This window comes from Panicum virgatum, chromosome 4K (assembly GCF_016808335.1).
Source record: "Panicum virgatum strain AP13 chromosome 4K, P.virgatum_v5, whole genome shotgun sequence".
Lineage (NCBI taxonomy): Eukaryota > Viridiplantae > Streptophyta > Magnoliopsida > Poales > Poaceae > Panicum > Panicum virgatum.
The window spans coordinates 5,449,355-5,466,872 of NC_053139.1; the positions used below are offsets into that span (position 1 = coordinate 5,449,355).

General features: G+C 50.8%; 2 protein-coding genes across 4 annotated transcripts in view; one reads left to right on the forward strand and one right to left on the reverse strand.

Moving 5' to 3' along the window:
• LOC120702729 (AP-1 complex subunit gamma-2-like) overlaps positions 1 to 10,070 on the forward strand; it is a 31,080-nt gene extending 21,010 nt beyond the window's left edge. The window contains exons 9-19 of one of the 3 annotated variants that reach the window (XM_039986654.1): positions 5,071 to 5,125; positions 5,543 to 5,665; positions 5,756 to 5,851; positions 6,652 to 6,779; positions 7,317 to 7,421; positions 7,513 to 7,802; positions 8,279 to 8,386; positions 8,471 to 8,545; positions 8,736 to 8,908; positions 9,237 to 9,341; positions 9,619 to 10,070. In XM_039986654.1, the coding sequence (XP_039842588.1) occupies positions 5,071 to 5,125; positions 5,543 to 5,665; positions 5,756 to 5,851; positions 6,652 to 6,779; positions 7,317 to 7,421; positions 7,513 to 7,802; positions 8,279 to 8,386; positions 8,471 to 8,545; positions 8,736 to 8,908; positions 9,237 to 9,341; positions 9,619 to 9,714 (1,354 nt within the window). In that variant the 3' untranslated portion in view covers positions 9,715 to 10,070. The other 2 variants (XM_039986653.1, XM_039986655.1) reach the window with 2 other exon arrangements.
• Positions 10,071 to 11,641: 1,571 nt separating this feature from the next.
• On the reverse strand, positions 11,642 to 13,949 carry LOC120702731 (RING-H2 finger protein ATL46-like). The gene has a single exon (XM_039986656.1). It carries the CDS (start codon positions 12,992 to 12,994, stop codon positions 11,954 to 11,956), a length of 1,041 nt encoding a protein of 346 aa, XP_039842590.1. The 5' UTR covers positions 12,995 to 13,949; the 3' UTR covers positions 11,642 to 11,953.
• Between the last annotated feature and the right edge of the window lie 3,569 nt (positions 13,950 to 17,518).

A 17,518-nucleotide genomic window follows, 5' to 3' on the forward strand; every position in this document is an offset into this window, starting at 1 on the left:
CTTCACTGACGTAGTAGACTGGCTTTTGGACGGTCCGGACTCTAGTTCCTGGGTCCGGCTCGCCCGTGTCCATCACATCTGTCCCTTGGGCCCCCAGTGGTTCTGGGTTCCCACTGGGATGAGGCTCCTCCGGACCTGCCTGTGCAGGGCCCGGACCTTCAAGCTGGGGTGAGGCTGACGGGCCCCCGTGTCCGGGGTCCGGCTCACCACCCTTGGCCAAGGAGTCCTTGGTGCTCCCCTGGGGAGTTTGCTCCATCCTTTCGGCGACCAGCACCATGCTGACCGCCTCCGCAGATGCAGCAAGATACAGAAACAACGGCTCACCGGGTTCTGGAGCCACCAGTACTGACAGCGAGGTGAGGCGCTGCTTCAGCTCCTGGAAGGCTTGTTCAGCCTCTTCGGTCCATGAAAATGGACTGGACCTCCTCAACAGCTTGAAGAAGGGAAGGGCCCTCTCAGCCAGCCTCGAAATGAAGCGGCTAAGAGTAGCGAGAGATCCAGTAAGCTTCTGGACGTCCTTGATACGGCCAGGAGGCCTCATTGCTTCGATCGCCTTGATCTTGGCTGGGTTTGCCTCAATGCCTCGATGTGAGACCAGGAAACCTAGCAGCTTCCCTGCTGAGACGCCGAAGATGCACTTCTCTGGGTTCAGCTTGGTGCGCGTGGCGCGAAGACGGTCGAAGACGAGGGACAGGTCCTCCACTAGTGTTGACCCTACCTTAGTCTTGACCACAATGTCATCGACATAAACCTCAACAATATTTCTAACGAGATTACCGAAGGTTTTGTTCATAGCTCGTACAAACGTGGGTAAGGCATTCCTTAGACCATACGGCATGACAATGTAGCAATAAAGCCCATCTACTGTTACAAAGGCAGTATGCTTCCTATCCTCTCTAGACATCTGAATCTGGTGGAAACCAGAGTATGCATCTAGGAAAGACAAAAGTTCACACCCGGAGGTGGAGTCCACGATCTGATCGATACGCGGAAGAGGATAGGGGTCTCTTGGACATGTCTTGTTGAGGCTGGTGTAGTCGATGCACATCCGGAGCTTCCCGTTGGCCTTTGGGACGACGACCGGATTGGCCAACCACTCGGGATGGTGGACCTCCTCGATGAAGCCGGCGTGTAGGAGCTTGTGGACTTCTTCGCGGATGAAGTTCTGCCGCTCCACGGACTGCTTCCGAGGCTTCTGGCGCACCGGCGTGGCGTCAGGGTAGATCCTCAGATTGTGCTCGATCACTTCCCTGGGGATCCCGGGCATCTGTGACGGTTCCCAGGCGAACACGTCGACATTTGCCCGGAGGAAAGCGATGAGCGCGTCTTCCTATTTCTCCTCCAGGTTTCCCGCGATGCGGGTGGTCCTGGTGGGGTCTGTTCCAATCTGTACCGACTTCACGAGAACTTGGTCCGGGTCAGATGGTTGGACCTTGGGAGCCTTTGCAGGCGCCCTGGGTTGCGAGGTGGACGGATCCTCGGAGCGTGCAGCCTCTGCCGCCAGAGTATGCAGTCTCTCAACTGCAGCGACGGCAGCGGTGCGGTCACCCTGCACGGTGAGGACTCCGGCAGGGGAAGGCATCTTCAGGACCAAATACCCGTAGTGGGCAATGGCCATGAAGCGGTAGAGTGCCGGTCGGCCAATGATGGCGTTGAACGGGAGGTTCACCTCCGCAACATCGAACATGACGCTCTCTGTGCGGAAGTTCTCCTCGGTCCCGAACGTGACCGGCAATGTGATGCTCCCCAGGGGGAACACCGGGTGTGGGCCCACTCCGGAGAATGGGCGAGAGGGAGTCAGCTTGGACTCTGGGATCTGCAGCTGCTTAAATGCTGCATAACTGATGACGTTGAGACCAGCTCCACCGTCAATCAGCACGTGGTAGAGCCTCACGTTGGATATGACAGGAGCGGTGACTAAAGGTAGCACACCAGCTCCGGCCATATTCTCCGGGCAGTCGGATGGCCCGAAAGAGATGGTGGTGTTCATCCACCTCTGGTGCGGCGCCGCCCTCGGGACCCCCGGCTTCACCGAAAGGACCTCCCGGCGAAGGGTCTTCACGTCCCGCCGGGAGACAAGCTCCCAGCTCCCGCCATACATTACGTACAGCTTCTTGCGGCGGTCGCCGTTGTCGGAATCGGAGTCGTCGTTGTGATAGACACCCTTTAGCTCTCGGGCGGGGGATTGGTACCCCAGCTCCTTCTCCCCGGCCGCGGCCCCACTGTCAGAGGCCTTCTCCTTGCCGGCCCGCTGGCGAGGAGGGGGTGAGCCATCCTTAGAGGACTGCTCACGCCGCCCACTGACCCGTTTCGCGAGCTTTTGGATCTCGCGGCAGTCAGCGGCGCTGTGGCGAGCGGTGGGATGCACTGGGCATGAACCTCCGCTTCCACCTTGCGGGCGAGGGCGTTTGCCGTGGGTATTCTGGCCCCCAGCCGCTGCAGCCGCAGCCGGCGCCGCTGCTGGCGCTGCTGCTGCAACGACTGGTCCGCCGGAATGCGGCTCCCCGCGACCCCGGTTCTTCTTCTTCTTCTTGCCACCGCCCTGAGCGGTAGCACTGGAGCCACCAGCTTTGGTGTCTCCATCTTGGGGGGCTGAGTGCCATGCACGGCCCTCAGCGGCCCTGGCACACTTGTCTGCCAGGGAGAAAAGCGTAGTGACGCTTTCCACCTCGTGCGTCGCCAGCTTCTCGAGCATCTTCTCATCACGCACCCCCTGACGGAAAGCAGTGATAATAGATGCATCTGAGATACGAGGAATGGTACCCCGTACCTTGGTGAAGCGCGAGATGAAAGCCCGAAGCGTTTCCCCGGGTTTTTGCCTCACGGCGTGAAGGTGTGCCTCCACACCATGCTGCTGGTAGGCGCTGGCGAAGTTCGCTGTGAACCTCGCACAGAGCTCTTCCCAGGATTGGATCGTCCCGGGTGTGAGATTCATGAGCCAGGTCCGGGCTGGCCCAGACAAGGCTACATGAAAGTAGCTTGCCATGACGGCGCCGTTGCCACCAGCCGCTGTGATGGCGGTAACGTACACCTGCAGGAATTCCGACGGGTTAGTAGTACCGTCGTACTTTTCCGGCAGGTGGGGGCGGAACTTGGGTGGCCACGCCACGGCGCGGAGGTGCTCCGCAAGCGCAGCACAGCCCACCCCGGCCACCGGTGCGCCCGACTGAATCCGGGCGTTCACCGGAGGCCTGGGTGCCGCCGCGTCCAGATCAGCATTGAGGTTGCGTCCCTCAAAGTTGAGGCGGCGCTCTCGCGCCCTCTCGACAGCGATGCGGGCATCCTCCCCCGCGCGCCGGCGGTTGAGCTCCGCCCGCAAGTCTTCTGTTCGTGCACCCCTCACGGTAGGGGAGCGCACAGATGCCGATGCACCGCCCTGACGCTGGTGGTAAGGTACCACCGCGTTGCCAGGCGGAGGTCGTTGCCCAGTCTTTGCAGAACTGGGGGAGGCCTGAGCCAGATGGAGGAGACGATCGACGTCGTCCCGCCATTGCCTCAGGGCGTCTGGCGAGGCTGCCTCAGCCGGGGGGTTGCGAAGCAACTCCCTAGCCGCTGCCAGCGCTCCGCCGCTCGCAGCCTGTGAGGGGGCCCTTGACGGGCGCCCTGACTCTTGCCGGCGGGCGGCGCGCGCCACCGCCAACGGTGCCTGCTCCACAGGCACAGTTGCCCCTGGAGCAGGAACGCGAGAGGCATGTGGCGTGGAGGACGCCACCCCCTCCGTCATCTCCACGTCGTCTACGCGAACCATGGGGACGAAGAAGATGATGGAATGCGACCAGCTGTGCCCCTACCTGGCGCGCCAAATGTCGTGGTGCTGCAAACCACAGCCGGGTGGCGGAAGGCACCCGCCCTAGCCCAGAGGGTGTGTACTCGGGGGTTAGCTAGTCTTAGATCAATCTTCCTCAAGAACTCGATGAACACAGCAAGATTTAGAGTGGTTCGGGCCGCCGGAGCGTAATACCCTACGTCCACTGTGTGTTGTATTGCCTTCCCACGAGAGTGAGAAGGTGCGAGAGTTTCAGCCTGTCTGGATTGTGGAGATTTCCCTGTGCACAGCGGGCACCTCCCTTTTATATCTCAAGGGGGCGTGTACACGGCTGTTGGATCCCCGACAGGTGGGTCCAACGATGCGATATAAAATAACGGGGTGTTCATACATTATGGCGTTGCAGGCGAAGGAGATCTCTCTCTTGGATTCGCTCGCCTGCTCCCGGAGCCCTCCGTCCATCATGTCTTGGCGCTGTCTTGTCGAGACGGAGCCCGACGCAGCTAGTAGCATCGCCTGTTACGTAGCTCAGCGGCTGTGTAGGGAGCGGCGTAGGTGGCATGATGGAAAAGTGCCGAGCCGTCGTATCCATTTAACGCGGCAGACGGGCTCTGCGCGGGCGCGGCTCAGGCGGCTCCACTGTGCTCCTTGGTAATACGCGGCGTGCAGCGGGGCCTGACAAAAGGCTGTCTTGTGTGCCGCGGCGGCAGAGCACGCCTTGTCCATCGCATTAAATGCGGTAGGTGGGCGAGTCTTCCTGCGGAAGACTCGCGCACAACCTCACGTCTCCGAGACACGCGGCGGCTCCGGACCCCTATACGGTGAGGGGCGTCCGGACGGGCGCAGGAGGTCCCGGACCCCTCTGGGGGTCCGAGGCCTCGGCGGTCAGCACGGAGCTTCCCTTTTGTGTAGACACGTGGCGTCACCGGACCCATCCTCAGGCGGGGAACGGTCCGGGGCCGTTGGCCTGGTGAGGGAAAAACCTGGCCTGTGGGGCCTGGCTACTCCATCTTTCCCGCGCAGCTACGGGTAACTGCGCGGGTCCTGCCTTGCTGCAGTAAGAGTGGGTATCCCTGTTACAGGGTACCGACAGAGCTGCTAGTCCTTTGCTACCCCCCCCCCCCCCCCCCCACACACACACCTTCTCCTCGTACAGCTCATTTTGGTTATTTAATTCTTTTTGATCCATGGCTGTCCTTGATGAGTTGTTTAAAGTTTTGTGTTCGTATTGGATAAATTTTGTGGAATATCTTGTTTTATTCCCGTTGATTTATGGGAAATTAATAGTGTTGCATTTTTGTTAGGTTTTCCCAGGACAAACTATGGTACTTAGACCAGATGTTCAGAGTTTTATCACTGGTACGTGAAGCAGTGCAGTTATTAGCGCTTTCTGGAGCTCTCCTTTTTTTTGGCTAGATATTAATTCTACATCTATACAATTTCCTTTTCCTGATTACTGCCTTACTGGTGTTCTCAGTAAAATACTCTTGATGTTTTCTAGCGAAAGTTCTCAATCCACTGTTAGGTAGTTACCAAATCCCCACGTTTTTCACACCTTTCATATGCGAAAACTCCACCTGTGAAAAGACTCAAGAGTCAAGACCAACCAAACCAGAATGCTGGTAGCCAAATAATTTATCATATTTACGCACTGTTGTTACTAAATGATTTCACTTCACCCAATTAAATCTCTAAGTCTATAAATTTATGTGCATGAATTTCTGTTGCACGGGTAAATTAGAAATCCATATTGTTGTTTAACTCTTTTATCCACAGGCTGGAAATTACGTGAAGGATGATGTGTGGCATGCCCTTGTAGTTCTAATGAGTAATGCATCTGAACTTCAAGGATATTCAGTCAGGTCATTATATAAAGCATTGCTAGCATGTGGTGAGCAGGTATGGAGAAATAATTAGTGTTCTTTGTAATATATACTATTGGATTATGTATCTAATTGGCATAGACCTCTTCTATGTTGGTATGTTTAGGAAAGTTTAGTTAGGGTGGCTGTTTGGTGCATCGGTGAATATGGAGAAATGCTGGTGAACAATATTAGTATGTTAGACATGGAGGAACCAATCACGGTGAGTTGCAAGTTCTTGTTAGTCATCTCTATTTGGTGATACACTTTCTATTGAGAAGACGACGGACACTGCACTGATAATTCCATTTTATATCATTACATATTCTTGTTACTTTCTGTATGCAATATAATTTGTTAGTTATGTTCAAACTGTTCAAAATCCAGTGTATATATATGAAGTTGATAACTCCAGGATGAACTAAAATCTTCTCACAATATCCTCCCTTGTGATCTCCTTGCAATTACTTATGTTAACTGTAATGGCTGTTATCAGGAGAAGTTACATGATCATTTGTTTACTCATGTTAAAAAAAAAACTCGGCCGGGTGGGGAAAGACCGCCCCACCGGTATTAGCTTAAGAAGAAGCCTCGGCTTCTCCGACCGAGAAAATCCCCGAACCCTGGCCCCGCCCTGACACTGGGAGACGTAACCCCTGGGAACTGCGCCTGGGCCATGTAAGGGTCCTCAGGCCGACCTGGGCCGTCTCACAACCAGTGCTTTGGCACACGGGGCCAGCGAGGGGATTTTTTTTACCCTCAGCCTGAAATTCGCTCCCATGGGGAGTCGAACTCAGGACTTGAGGGGTGCCGCCGGAGTGACTAACCAACTGGGCTAGCATCCTTTGGCATTTGTTTACTCATGTTGCTGCATATATGGTTGATTGCAGAATTTTGCCTTTATAGAGTAATATCGCTTTAGCCTCTTTCACTTGTTGCCTTTTCTCTTTATTTATTTCATTTAGGAGCATTGCTCCCCAAATCTGGTGTCAAACTGTGTAGCCAATTTCTGATCTTCTTCAGGTAACAGAATCCGATGCTGTGGATGCTGTAGAGGTTGTTCTTAAACGCTACTCTGCAGATGTTACTACTAGGGCTATGTGTCTTGTCTCTCTTTTGAAGCTTTCCTCCCGGTTTCCACCAACCTCAGAGTAAGTTATTGTTGAGCTGGACACTGTCATAGTCATCATAAAATACTCTATACCATAGTGGAACAACCTACCAATTGACTCAACTACACAGTTCCTTTCTGTATGAAGTAGCAGACTTTTCCTGTCTTGATTCACACGAAGTTTGTTTTAAATCTGCTATTTTTCTCCCTGTTTTGTGAATAAACACATGAGCTTACCAATCATTAAACAAGAAAGCACTAAGTTCTCAAATTTCACTATGTCAGATCAATAAATAGTCCACAACTTTTTTTTAGTAATTGGTGTCTGTACATCCCATAATTTTTTGTGAACTGGTTTTATTGTTTTGTCAGTAAGTACTATATTGAAGAGCTGACAGTGTAACAATCATTATTTTGCTTTGTGTATTTAGCTTTGTTTACATGCAATATCAGCTTCATTTCAAGTCTATGTTTGTTCCCTTGTTTTTCATGCCTTGAATCAAGTTCATTTTTGCTCTGTAATACATTGTAAAGTGATTGTATGATTTCATCATTTTTTTGGTGGTTGTGTCGCCAGGAGGATAAAAGAAATAGTTGCTCAGAATAAAGGGAATACTGTGCTTGAATTGCAGCAAAGATCTATCGAATTCAGTTCCATCATACAAAGACATCAATCTATAAAGTGAGTGCCAGATTCTGCCATTATTGATGATACTTTTGTCATTTTGTGTTACCATGTTTTTTTAATATGGACAATGCTGGTATATGTGCAGATCATCTTTACTTGAACGCATGCCTGTATTGGATGAAGCTAATTATTTGGTGAAGAGAGCTGCTTCTACCCAGGCCACTGTTTCATCTGTAAAATCTGCTCCAGCAGTCACTCCTGGAGGCCAACCTAAGCTTCCGAATGGTGTAGCAAAGCCACCAGCAGCTCCTTTAGCTGATTTGCTTGATTTGAGTTCCGATGATACCCCAGTGACTACTTCGGCACCTACTACAGCACCTAATGATTTTCTACAGGACCTTTTGGGCATTGACTTGACTGACTCATCCCCTGCAGGTCTTACTCTTGGATATTTATCTTTCATAAGGATCTACTCTGTTTCTTCTTGGTTTGCGCAAGAAAATCAAGTTATGATTTATCGTATATTTATTATCTTTGGGCACACAGTCCACACTTGGTTTTAATTATGTCAGTAGTTCATACTTTGCAGTCCTATAAATGTGTTTAAACTAGGGATGCAAGTGTATAACCCTTAGGTGCACCTCCAACCCTCCTTAGTTCAAAATATTGTACTAGTTTTCTAAATGATATTACATTTTTCAAAAACTAGTACAATATTTTGAACTAAAGAGGGTTGGAGGTGCCCCTAAGGGTCACCCATTGGCACCCCTAGTTTAAACCTTGTCGAGTGCATCTCGTTTCGGACTGTTCAAGATCATGGCAACTCCATGCAGCTTAAGCTCTGCTGTTTGTGACCATTATGCTGCTTGTGACATTGTAAGTTGAAGTGTTGCTTTCTGGTGTATGTTTAGGTGGAGCTCCATCTACAAGCACAGACATTCTAATGGATCTTCTATCTATTGGTTCAACTCCTGTACAAAATGGCCCACCAACATCAAACTTCATCCCTCCTGGCATAGGTAAAACAATGTAATAATATAACATTGAAAATTTGGTTTTGAGTTTTTGTCATTCGTGCTTATTTTTCTATCACTGTGCAGCAGAAACCAAACCAGTTGCTGTTACACCTCAAGTTGTGGATCTACTCGATGGTTTGTCCTCAAGCACGCCTCTTCCTGGTTAGCTCCTGTTACTTGATTATCCAATACAATGGAAAGTTGCAAGTGCCCCCTAAAAGTTAGAGTTTGATTTCCCTTCCATATCAAACTCAAGGTGATTCAAAGGGTGGCTTTTGCATTTTCCTAATGATTATGTAACATTTTTGATAATGACAAAAAATTACTGTTACTCGATTTGCCTGCCTGCCAGATGAGAATGCAGCTTACCCAACAATCACAGCATTCCAGAGTGCAACCTTGAGGATCACATTCAGCTTCAAAAAGCAGCCTAGGAAACCTCAGGAGACCACAATTAATGCTACCTTCACAAATTTAGCAACTACCACATTCACAGATTTCGTCTTCCAGGCAGCTGTGCCAAAGGTAGTATTCATCTCTGACACTTGCTCACACTCCAGACAACGTATATTTTAATAAATAGTTGACCTGCAAATCAACTTGCTTAGTTTATGGTGTAAATCTTGTGATCACTCAATTGATTGTCATTGGATCGAAAGTCATCAATGATCCTGGTAAGCTATAGAACTTTTTGTATCCATGCACTGCTGTCATGGTTAATTTGGATTCAGTTAGTAAAATTTTCTGTGGAAATTGTTGACAGGTAATCTTGTTCATGACTGACATTAAAAAGGTTGTAGTATCCTAACTCTAGGTACGCGGCTCACTTTTCTTGTTCAAATCTGTATTCCAGTTCATCCAGTTGCGTTTGGACCCAGCTAGTAGCAGCACTCTTCCTGCCAGTGGAAACGGGTCAGTTACGCAAAGCCTCAGTGTCACTAACAACCAGCATGGACAGGTATGTCAAGATCTCCCCCTGCGTAATGACTCTTAACCCCTTTTTCCTGTTTTTCTTTGACTTCTGAACTAATTTGATACTTAAAAGAGCCTGTGCAACTGGTAACTCAGTTTTCACATGCCCCTGTGAAAATTATAAACTAGGAAATCAATGTTATTTGATGTATTTCTTTTTTTATTTGATAATAATAATGTAGTTGAAATTCTGCTCTCAAAGTAGAACAATAATGTTTGTCTTTCCACTCTGGTAAGCTGATTCTGGATTATTTGCTTCATAGAAACCACTTGCGATGCGTATCCGGATGTCTTACAAAGTGAACGGTGAGGACAGGCTAGAACAAGGGCAAATCAGCAACTTTCCTGCTGGGTTGTAGTGCGCCACCTGTCTATAATGTTGTGGTTGCTCTTTCAGCGTGCTTCAGGCAAGGTGTTCCCTTTCTTGTTCTTAACCATTTCTTACTTTTGCTTGCCTGTTAGTGAGTTGTGTACACTGCTAGTCGGTTTTGGCCATTCATTCTTGCTTTATATAGTGTACAGTAGATGGCAGCGATTAATGATGTATCCTCAGTTTTGCCGAAATGTATTCATATGTTGATGTATATCATACCGAGGGTAACCAAAATTTTCACCCTATCCCTCATATCAAGCAGCAAAGGAATATGTTGTACCATGACTCCCCACAATGTAATTATCTATTTGTCTAATCGAGCTCATACAGGCTTATAATTCAGAGTAATTATTTTATTTTACAAGCCCAAAACTTAGCACCTCTTTCCGAGCCATTGAAGGTCGATTCACATAATTTTTCACCGTGGCACAAATCTGACTCGTAATTTGAACACTCGCAAGTTCTACATTGGAAATACAGATATGTTTAGTCTGATTCGATGGTCCCTCAACTTTATCTGGCTATACGGAGAGCATGGTCTGCGCGCGCACTGAGTTTTTCTCGGTGCATTGTCAGACATTTGCGCTGTCCATGATCCCTTCGTAGTCAACATCAGACTGATTGCACAAGTGCAGTGTGACATCATCAGCACAGTTCTGTAGCAGAACTTGTTCCCCCTGGTGGCCTGCCCAGCTGCCCTAGACCTCTGGTACTCTGGTAGTAACTGCACTCAGAGACCTTTTTACTGTCATTTGTCACCTTGCCTATGTTTTTTTCAGGCATGTTCGCACGCCGGTGTTTGGTAGGTCCATTCCAATTTACCCCTCCACTTCTAACAAGTACCGTTTACAGTTACACCACCACCATATAAACCATCTTTAACCACCTCAGATTTTTCTTAAGTTACTGATTGATTTCCCTCCCCACGCTCTTCTACATCTATCAATTGTCGTCTGCTGCTCAATCAGCATGACAAACCTAGCCACAGATCACAAGCCAAACATGTCAACCCAAGCACCCAACTCCTCTCATCTCATGACACGATCACACACGCGGTTAGACGAGCTGCGTCAGCCTAGTCGAGCAGTGCTAAATGCTAATCACACAGCCGTGCAACGATCACATTGAATGCGCCCAGCGTTGGTGAGGCATCTTCACCATCACATTGAAGGGTTAGCAGTACTTGCTGTCCGTTTAATAGCAGATACGGACACGTAACCGCACACGCTTAGGACCAGCGCCTCACATGCCGCTGCAGTCAAGAAGAGGGAGGGGGGCTAGTAGACGATAAACACGAGTTGTACACACCCCGTCCGTCTCTCTCTTTCACGGCGATTCAGATTTCGGAACGCTCCAGTCCAAGCAGTCCAGCGCTAACCAGCATGGACGTGTCTGGTTAAGTACGGTTATTTTCTTAAAAAAATTCTGTTCTTGCAGCCGTTTTTCTAATCGAGCTGTTGCAGCTTTATTGGGTTTGCAGTGCAGCGTAGTGTAGTGTAGTGTGCACTGTGCTGCTGGTGTGGATCGCCTGCAGAAGCAGCTCGGCAGATGCATCCGCCGCACCTGTCACGGAAGCCAAAAGCCGGCCATGAAACCTCTCCTGTAACATCACATTAGTACAATACTCGCAGGGTGGCAACCAGTTAAGAAATGGTAAACGTGATCCCGTGAGGTTCATTCCTAACAAAGCTGCTTTGATCCGGCCAAACTTTTACGCCTCTGAAAAATTGGAGTGGTTGAGCAGCACTGGAATGAGTCCTGTACTGCGATTTCCTGTCCCCATTTTTCTTCTCCACACGCTATTTTCAAAGAAGGCTCCTGAATAATATTGATTATCTATGCGTGCAAGTGTACGGTCACTTGTGCTTTACAAGTCCTTGTGATGGCTTGAAGATGGAGCAAGGGTAATACACTGTACAAGCACTTGCTTGCTAATGCAAGAATCTGCCATTAAAACCTATCAATTTCCCAGTTTGTTTGTTTTTGGGTCAAGTATCTCACTGAAAATGCGAGCAAAGAGGATGGCGAATAGCAAATGAACAAGTATAATCCGCGCACACACGAAGTCCATCGTGCACCTAGAAAGCTAAGATCACCGCTACCACACGCAAATGTGATTTTGTAAGAGGAACGAATGGCTATGAACAGATTCACCGGTTAAAAGGGCGAGCTAAATCAGCTCAGCAAAGTCCGGAGCACGCACCACCACACACGTTTTCTCTGCGTCACGAATCCCCGGGGCTCCGCCTCTGCCACGGCAGCCGGCCGTTCATCGCCGGCGAGTCGTCGGACGCGAGCACGGGCAGCTTCCCCTTGCCGTTCCGCGGCCACTGCCAAATCTTGGACACCGAGAAGCTGTCTCCCTTGCTGCCGGCGCCGATCCTCTTCCCCTCGGTGCCCGCGGCGGCTTCCGTGCCGACGGGGTTGGCGCCGGCGCCTCTGAGCCTGGCCCTCGCCCTGGCATGGCCGTCGCCGTGCCTCCTGTGGACGGACACCTGCAGGCTCGCCTCGGCGAGGACGTACTGGTAGGAGCCCATGGAGTAGCACCGCCTGGCGTCGAGGCTGCTGCTGCTCGTCTCGCCGGCCTCCCTGGTCACAATGCCGGCGCCGCCCTGGGCGGGGACGGGCGCCGCCCTGGACAGGTTCTTGAACTTGCCGAGGCGCACCGGGAGCACGGCGTCCTCGTGCTTCCACCCGCCCTCGTCGCCGAACGCGCCGAGCAGCGCGGCGGCGTCGGCGCCGAGCGCGCACCGGCAGAGCGGGCACGTGGAGTTGGAGAGCAGCCAGGTGTCGATGCAGTCGATGTGGAACGCGTGCCCGCACAGTGGCAGCAGCCGGAGCCGGTCCTCGCCGGCGAACTCGCACAGGCATACCGCGCAGTCGAACGGCTCCTTGGCGCCGGCGCCGCCCACCACCTCCCGGTACAGGAACACCGGGAGCGCGTCGATGACGTCCTGGTCCAGCCCGGCGTCGTGCAGGTGGAACAGCTGCTGCAGCTGCCTCTGCAGCGCCGACTCCTCCCCGCCGCCACCCGCCCCGTCGGCGCCGCCCTCCGCCCCCGAGCGCGCGCCGCCGCGCCGGCGCAAGCACCTGACCAAGAGATGCAGCAGCCCGGACACGAGCAGCAACACTGCCACTATCACCAAGACGAGCACCACCGCGGGGCCAATCCTCGAGCCATGGCCGCCGGAGGACGCCCCGCCGTCGTCCTGCTTCTCGACTTCCCCGGCGACGGCGAGGCCCGCGGCCAATCCTAACAGCAGCATCTCCTCCTCCTCCTGCTCCTGCTCGTTGCCCAGTCTGCCCCGGGCAACGCGCTGCTCATCTCGTGCGCTAAACCCCGACGCCTTTTGAGCTGAGCTGAGCCGGAGCAGCTAGTAGTGGTAGCTTCTCGGATGCTGGCTCCACTTGCAGCAGGTGCAAGGGTCCAAGCAATTAGCTGAAGAGGGAAAGGCCAAGGCCAAGGCTTGTGAAGTGTGACGAGCCCATGCTCATATGCAAATGGGGGGAACACGAACACACGGTCACGCAAGCAACCAAACCAACCCAACAAAAGTGGCAGAGCGTACGTGTCTTTCTTCCGCGAGCTGCAAAGGTAAAGGACTGAGCTATAATAACTCCACTAATCCTACTATCAAAAAAAGTCCACTAATCCAGCTCTTTTCTATTGGCATTTTTTTTTCATTACACCAAACCACAACTTTGAGGACCACTTTTTACACATTTCTTGTACTTATTTTTTAAAGTGATGTAAACCAACTTGTTTCAACCACCACTGTAACCCCTTAGCCAACATGCCATATTTATACCTACTAATAAACTTACATCCTGGTTAAATAATGATCTAATGACAAATATTGAAACACAGCAGGTGGCAGCCATATAAAAAAACTTGAGATTCTTGGTTATCAGGCATATGTAAAGGGATAAAGAACGAAGGAACAAAGATTTGATCTCTGAACCTTTCTACAAGGTGCCAAGGTTGGTACTGTGTTCTTTTCTTCGCATCTTTGGCCTTTGGGCTTCCAGCTTTGGACGGGGGTTGACCGGGCCTTGAGAGGCTGCGGTTAGAAGGCCATTTTCTCGAGCAAAAGCGCATGCCCCGGGCCGGGATTGGGACGGCTGCCCTGCGGACTTGTTCTTCCCTTGGGTGGGTGTGCGTGTGATGCAAAGGAAAAGCCAAGAAAGCAAGAAATGCCCCGGGGAGGGAGAGGGAACGAGCGAAAAGTGGGGAAATGGTGGCGATCTCCGTGGAGCGTCGCTTGTGCTTGTGCCGGTGGAGGGTTTGATACTTTGGTGGCAGCGGCAGCGCTCGTTGTCAGCGGAAATTCGGAGGAGATTTTCCTTCCGGTGTCGGATGAGATGAGGTCAGGGTTTCAGCTCATTTCTCCATCGAAAGTTCAGACTTTTGTGCGACGAGGAAGTGGTTGCGTTGCGTGCGTGGCGGCCCGACCTCTCGTCTGCCTCCAACTGCGATGTGCGCCAGGGCGTCGCCACTCGCCACGCCGCACGTGTGGCGATCAGCTTCTGAATTTGGGACCAAACAGAAAAGGCTCCAACTGGACAAACCCTCAACCCTGCCAACTGCGTACTGCCACCTAAAACCTCTGAATTTTTTCCACATCTTGTAGTACCACAGACACATAAAACCCTGCTATGATATGGATAAAATATTTTTAATATTCGTGCCAAAATCATGTACATTTTGTACATCATACAAATACAATATGATTCAGCACCTTGAAGCCCACAATTTCTGCAATCACCGTCAGGTACAATTGAAACTCTCGATCGAAGAGACAAATCAACAACTCTTACAAATAGGGGTGGAGCCAGGTTGCACCCACAAAAACTCCATAATCTCTTGTCACTTCTAGATTTTTACCATATTTGCTTCAATATCATGCACATACTATGAAACGCCACACCCTCTCTATTTTTCTCTAGCTCTGCCTCCGTCTACAAACGCACATCCATGCGCATGTTCCACGGCAACCAGCGCCAAGAAGCCGCGGTGTCGTTGCCACCGGGGGACCGGCCCCGTGTCGTGGCGTCCCCACGTTGTTTGTTCTGCTGGTGCTGCTGCCTGCTGGCCCCCGGCTGGCGCGTTGACGACTGTGGTGGCGTCGCCCCACAGCGATCCGCTCGGTTGGGGTTGGGCCCTCCCCCGCGCCCCACCCCCGCGCCGGCGTGCCGTCCCGTCCATGCCATGCGCCCAAGTCCCCGTACCCGCCACCAGTGGCATCCCTGCCGGGCTGTCGCCTCGATGCCTTTGTGCGCCGCCGTGGGCTGCGCTGCGCCCGTGCGGGTGCGCCGCTGAAAGCTAGGCGCGCGGCCGCACCCGGCGCAGGGAAGGAGGCGAGGGGCGAGGTTCCCCGCGACGCCCGAGCTCGTACCCAAACCACCCGCTAGTGAGTACGGAGCAGCACCGTCCAAGTCAACTGTGTCTCCATACGATCTTTGCTAGGGATCGGCAGGGGTGACGAATCGCTGGCCGGTCTGGCACGTCGTTTCATTCACGCACTCGCAGCCTGCACCCAACGCCGTACGCCGGCCGCGCAGCGCAATCGGAAGTGAGATGCAGAGATCTGCTGCTTGTTGCTGTGTGCTGCCCATAAAGAAATGAGATGCATCATGCATGGTGGAATAATGGCGGCGAGCTGAAGACCTGAAGTTGAAGTTCTCCCCATACCCATGATGTGGTGACTGCCTTTGATGCCTGTTTTGGGGTTAGCTAGGGCCCTGTTTGGAACACGCTAGCGCTAACATTTCTTGAAAAAAGAATCTCAAATGTATGGAGTACTAAATGAAGTCTATTTGCAAAATCTTTTTAGGGATGAGTATAACTTTTCGCGATGAATTTAATGACGGTAATTAATTGATAATTGGCTACAGTGATGCTACAGTAATCATCTTCTAATCATGCGGTCAAAGGTCTTATTAGATTCTTCCGGATTCCTACCGCAGAGGTTCTGAAGTTGATTTTATAAACTGATTTTATTTAACACCGTAATTAGCGGTCAAAGTTTTCTAGCACTCACTAGCCTATAAGAATCAAACAGGGCCTAGGTCGCCTGTCCTGACTCCTGGAGCAGACAGAATCCGACGAAGGTCGCTGGTGCCGGAGAAGATTAGCGCCAGCCGCCAGTACAGTACTCCGCCATTTTAGGCCTACCGCTCAGGGGTTTAATGGCGTGAGCGTGACGTGTCGTAAAGGGAGGGGTGGGGGGATTTAAAGCTTTTGGGCCGTTCGCGAGGCGGAATCGATCCGCTACGCGGTGGGCCGGGGCATCTAGCGTCAGAGTTCCCGTTCTCTACGGGCCGGATTTCTCGTGCCGATATATATCCTCTTCCTTCCGTCCGTAATAATACTCGTGCTAGATTTTGTGGGGTGGATCAGTCCCAACTCCCACCCAAATAGTAGTAGTTCGTACGCTCTAGCACGTGCAAGTAAAGTTTATACTAGAAATCCAAGGGCGCGGCATTGCCGCACCATCTTTGAGTTGGACACCAGGGATTTCTTTTTCCCTTGTATCCAGTACAGTAACTTTAGAATTTGACGGACACTTATTTTAATTTTCCATGTCATTACTGAATTGCTCGTATTGGTTGTCTAGAGAGCATGAACTGTATTGAACCCCCAATATTATCTTCCTATCATGTAACTGCAAATATGACATGCTCTTCCTGACCTGGGCAGGTCTTTCGTTTGGATTGGGGAATGGTAATCCTCTCTGAGGTCGCCGTTGTCTTTTTGTTGGATTGGGACAATGCAACGGGACTGATTGTTTATAGTACAATGAAGCACATATGTAGTTGACAACATGGTTGCCAGGAACAGCTTGAATTATGATGTGAACATATTAATTTACAGAAGGAAAAAGAACTCTTGCTCTAGTAGTTAACCGGTTTGGGCTAGAGGGATTGGTATTTAAACTGTAACAAATGATGAATACATAATCTAGATGTGCCTCTCCATTTTTTTTTGAAAGAAGCTTATCGGTACTTGTACAGTCAGAGTGCAAGATGGTTCTAGGTAAGCAGATACGACACACTACCTGACACCCTGATTGTGTGCATCATGAAATGGATATAATCAGCAGAGAACAAATTCTATCAGCGTACTGTTCCTTGATCTGGTTATTCTCAGACAGCCTTATTTGTGTAACACAAGGCATAACATCTTAGCATTTCAGTTATTTAACCTGAATAGAAAGATAATTAAACAATAGAACATTATTTAGAATCATGTCACCAAGAGTTGCATGTAGCAGTATGCGTTGGGCTTCTGCTGATCAATTGCCTATCAGAACTTGAAGTTCAGATGTATCAATTGATTTGAACCTCTATACGTACCATAAAGTAATTCACTTGAGATGTTGCAAGAGCTCCCAGAGCAGTTGCAGCCACATATGCTAATTAATACATGTGTTAGCTTTGGCTATATGCCATCAGATGAATGACATTCAGTGGTACACATGCAGGACATGGCTGCGAAGACGATGCTGAGCGTCTTCATATCGCACATGTCGATGACGGCCTGCTGTGTGTTGCTAGCCACGTTCATCGCCGGCGCTTCTTGATCTTGCGTAATAACTGGACTCTGTGTCCTCACGCAACTATACTGTTGTTTCCCGCAGCGATGGGCCACACCTCGAGGAGAAGGGGAGAGGTGGGCGATACGAGCATGGCTACACAGAGGGGAGGGCGAGCCGGGTAGATGAATAGTCGTGTCGCTGGCCGCAATGCAAGAGGATGCTGCTGCACGAAGGTTCAAGAAGATGGCTGAG

What these genes read in the sequence shown, in the direction of transcription:
- LOC120702731 (XM_039986656.1), bottom strand. Translation starts at nt 12,994, where the DNA reads ATGCTGCTGTTAGGATTGGCCGCGGGCCTCGCCGTCGCCGGGGAAGTC.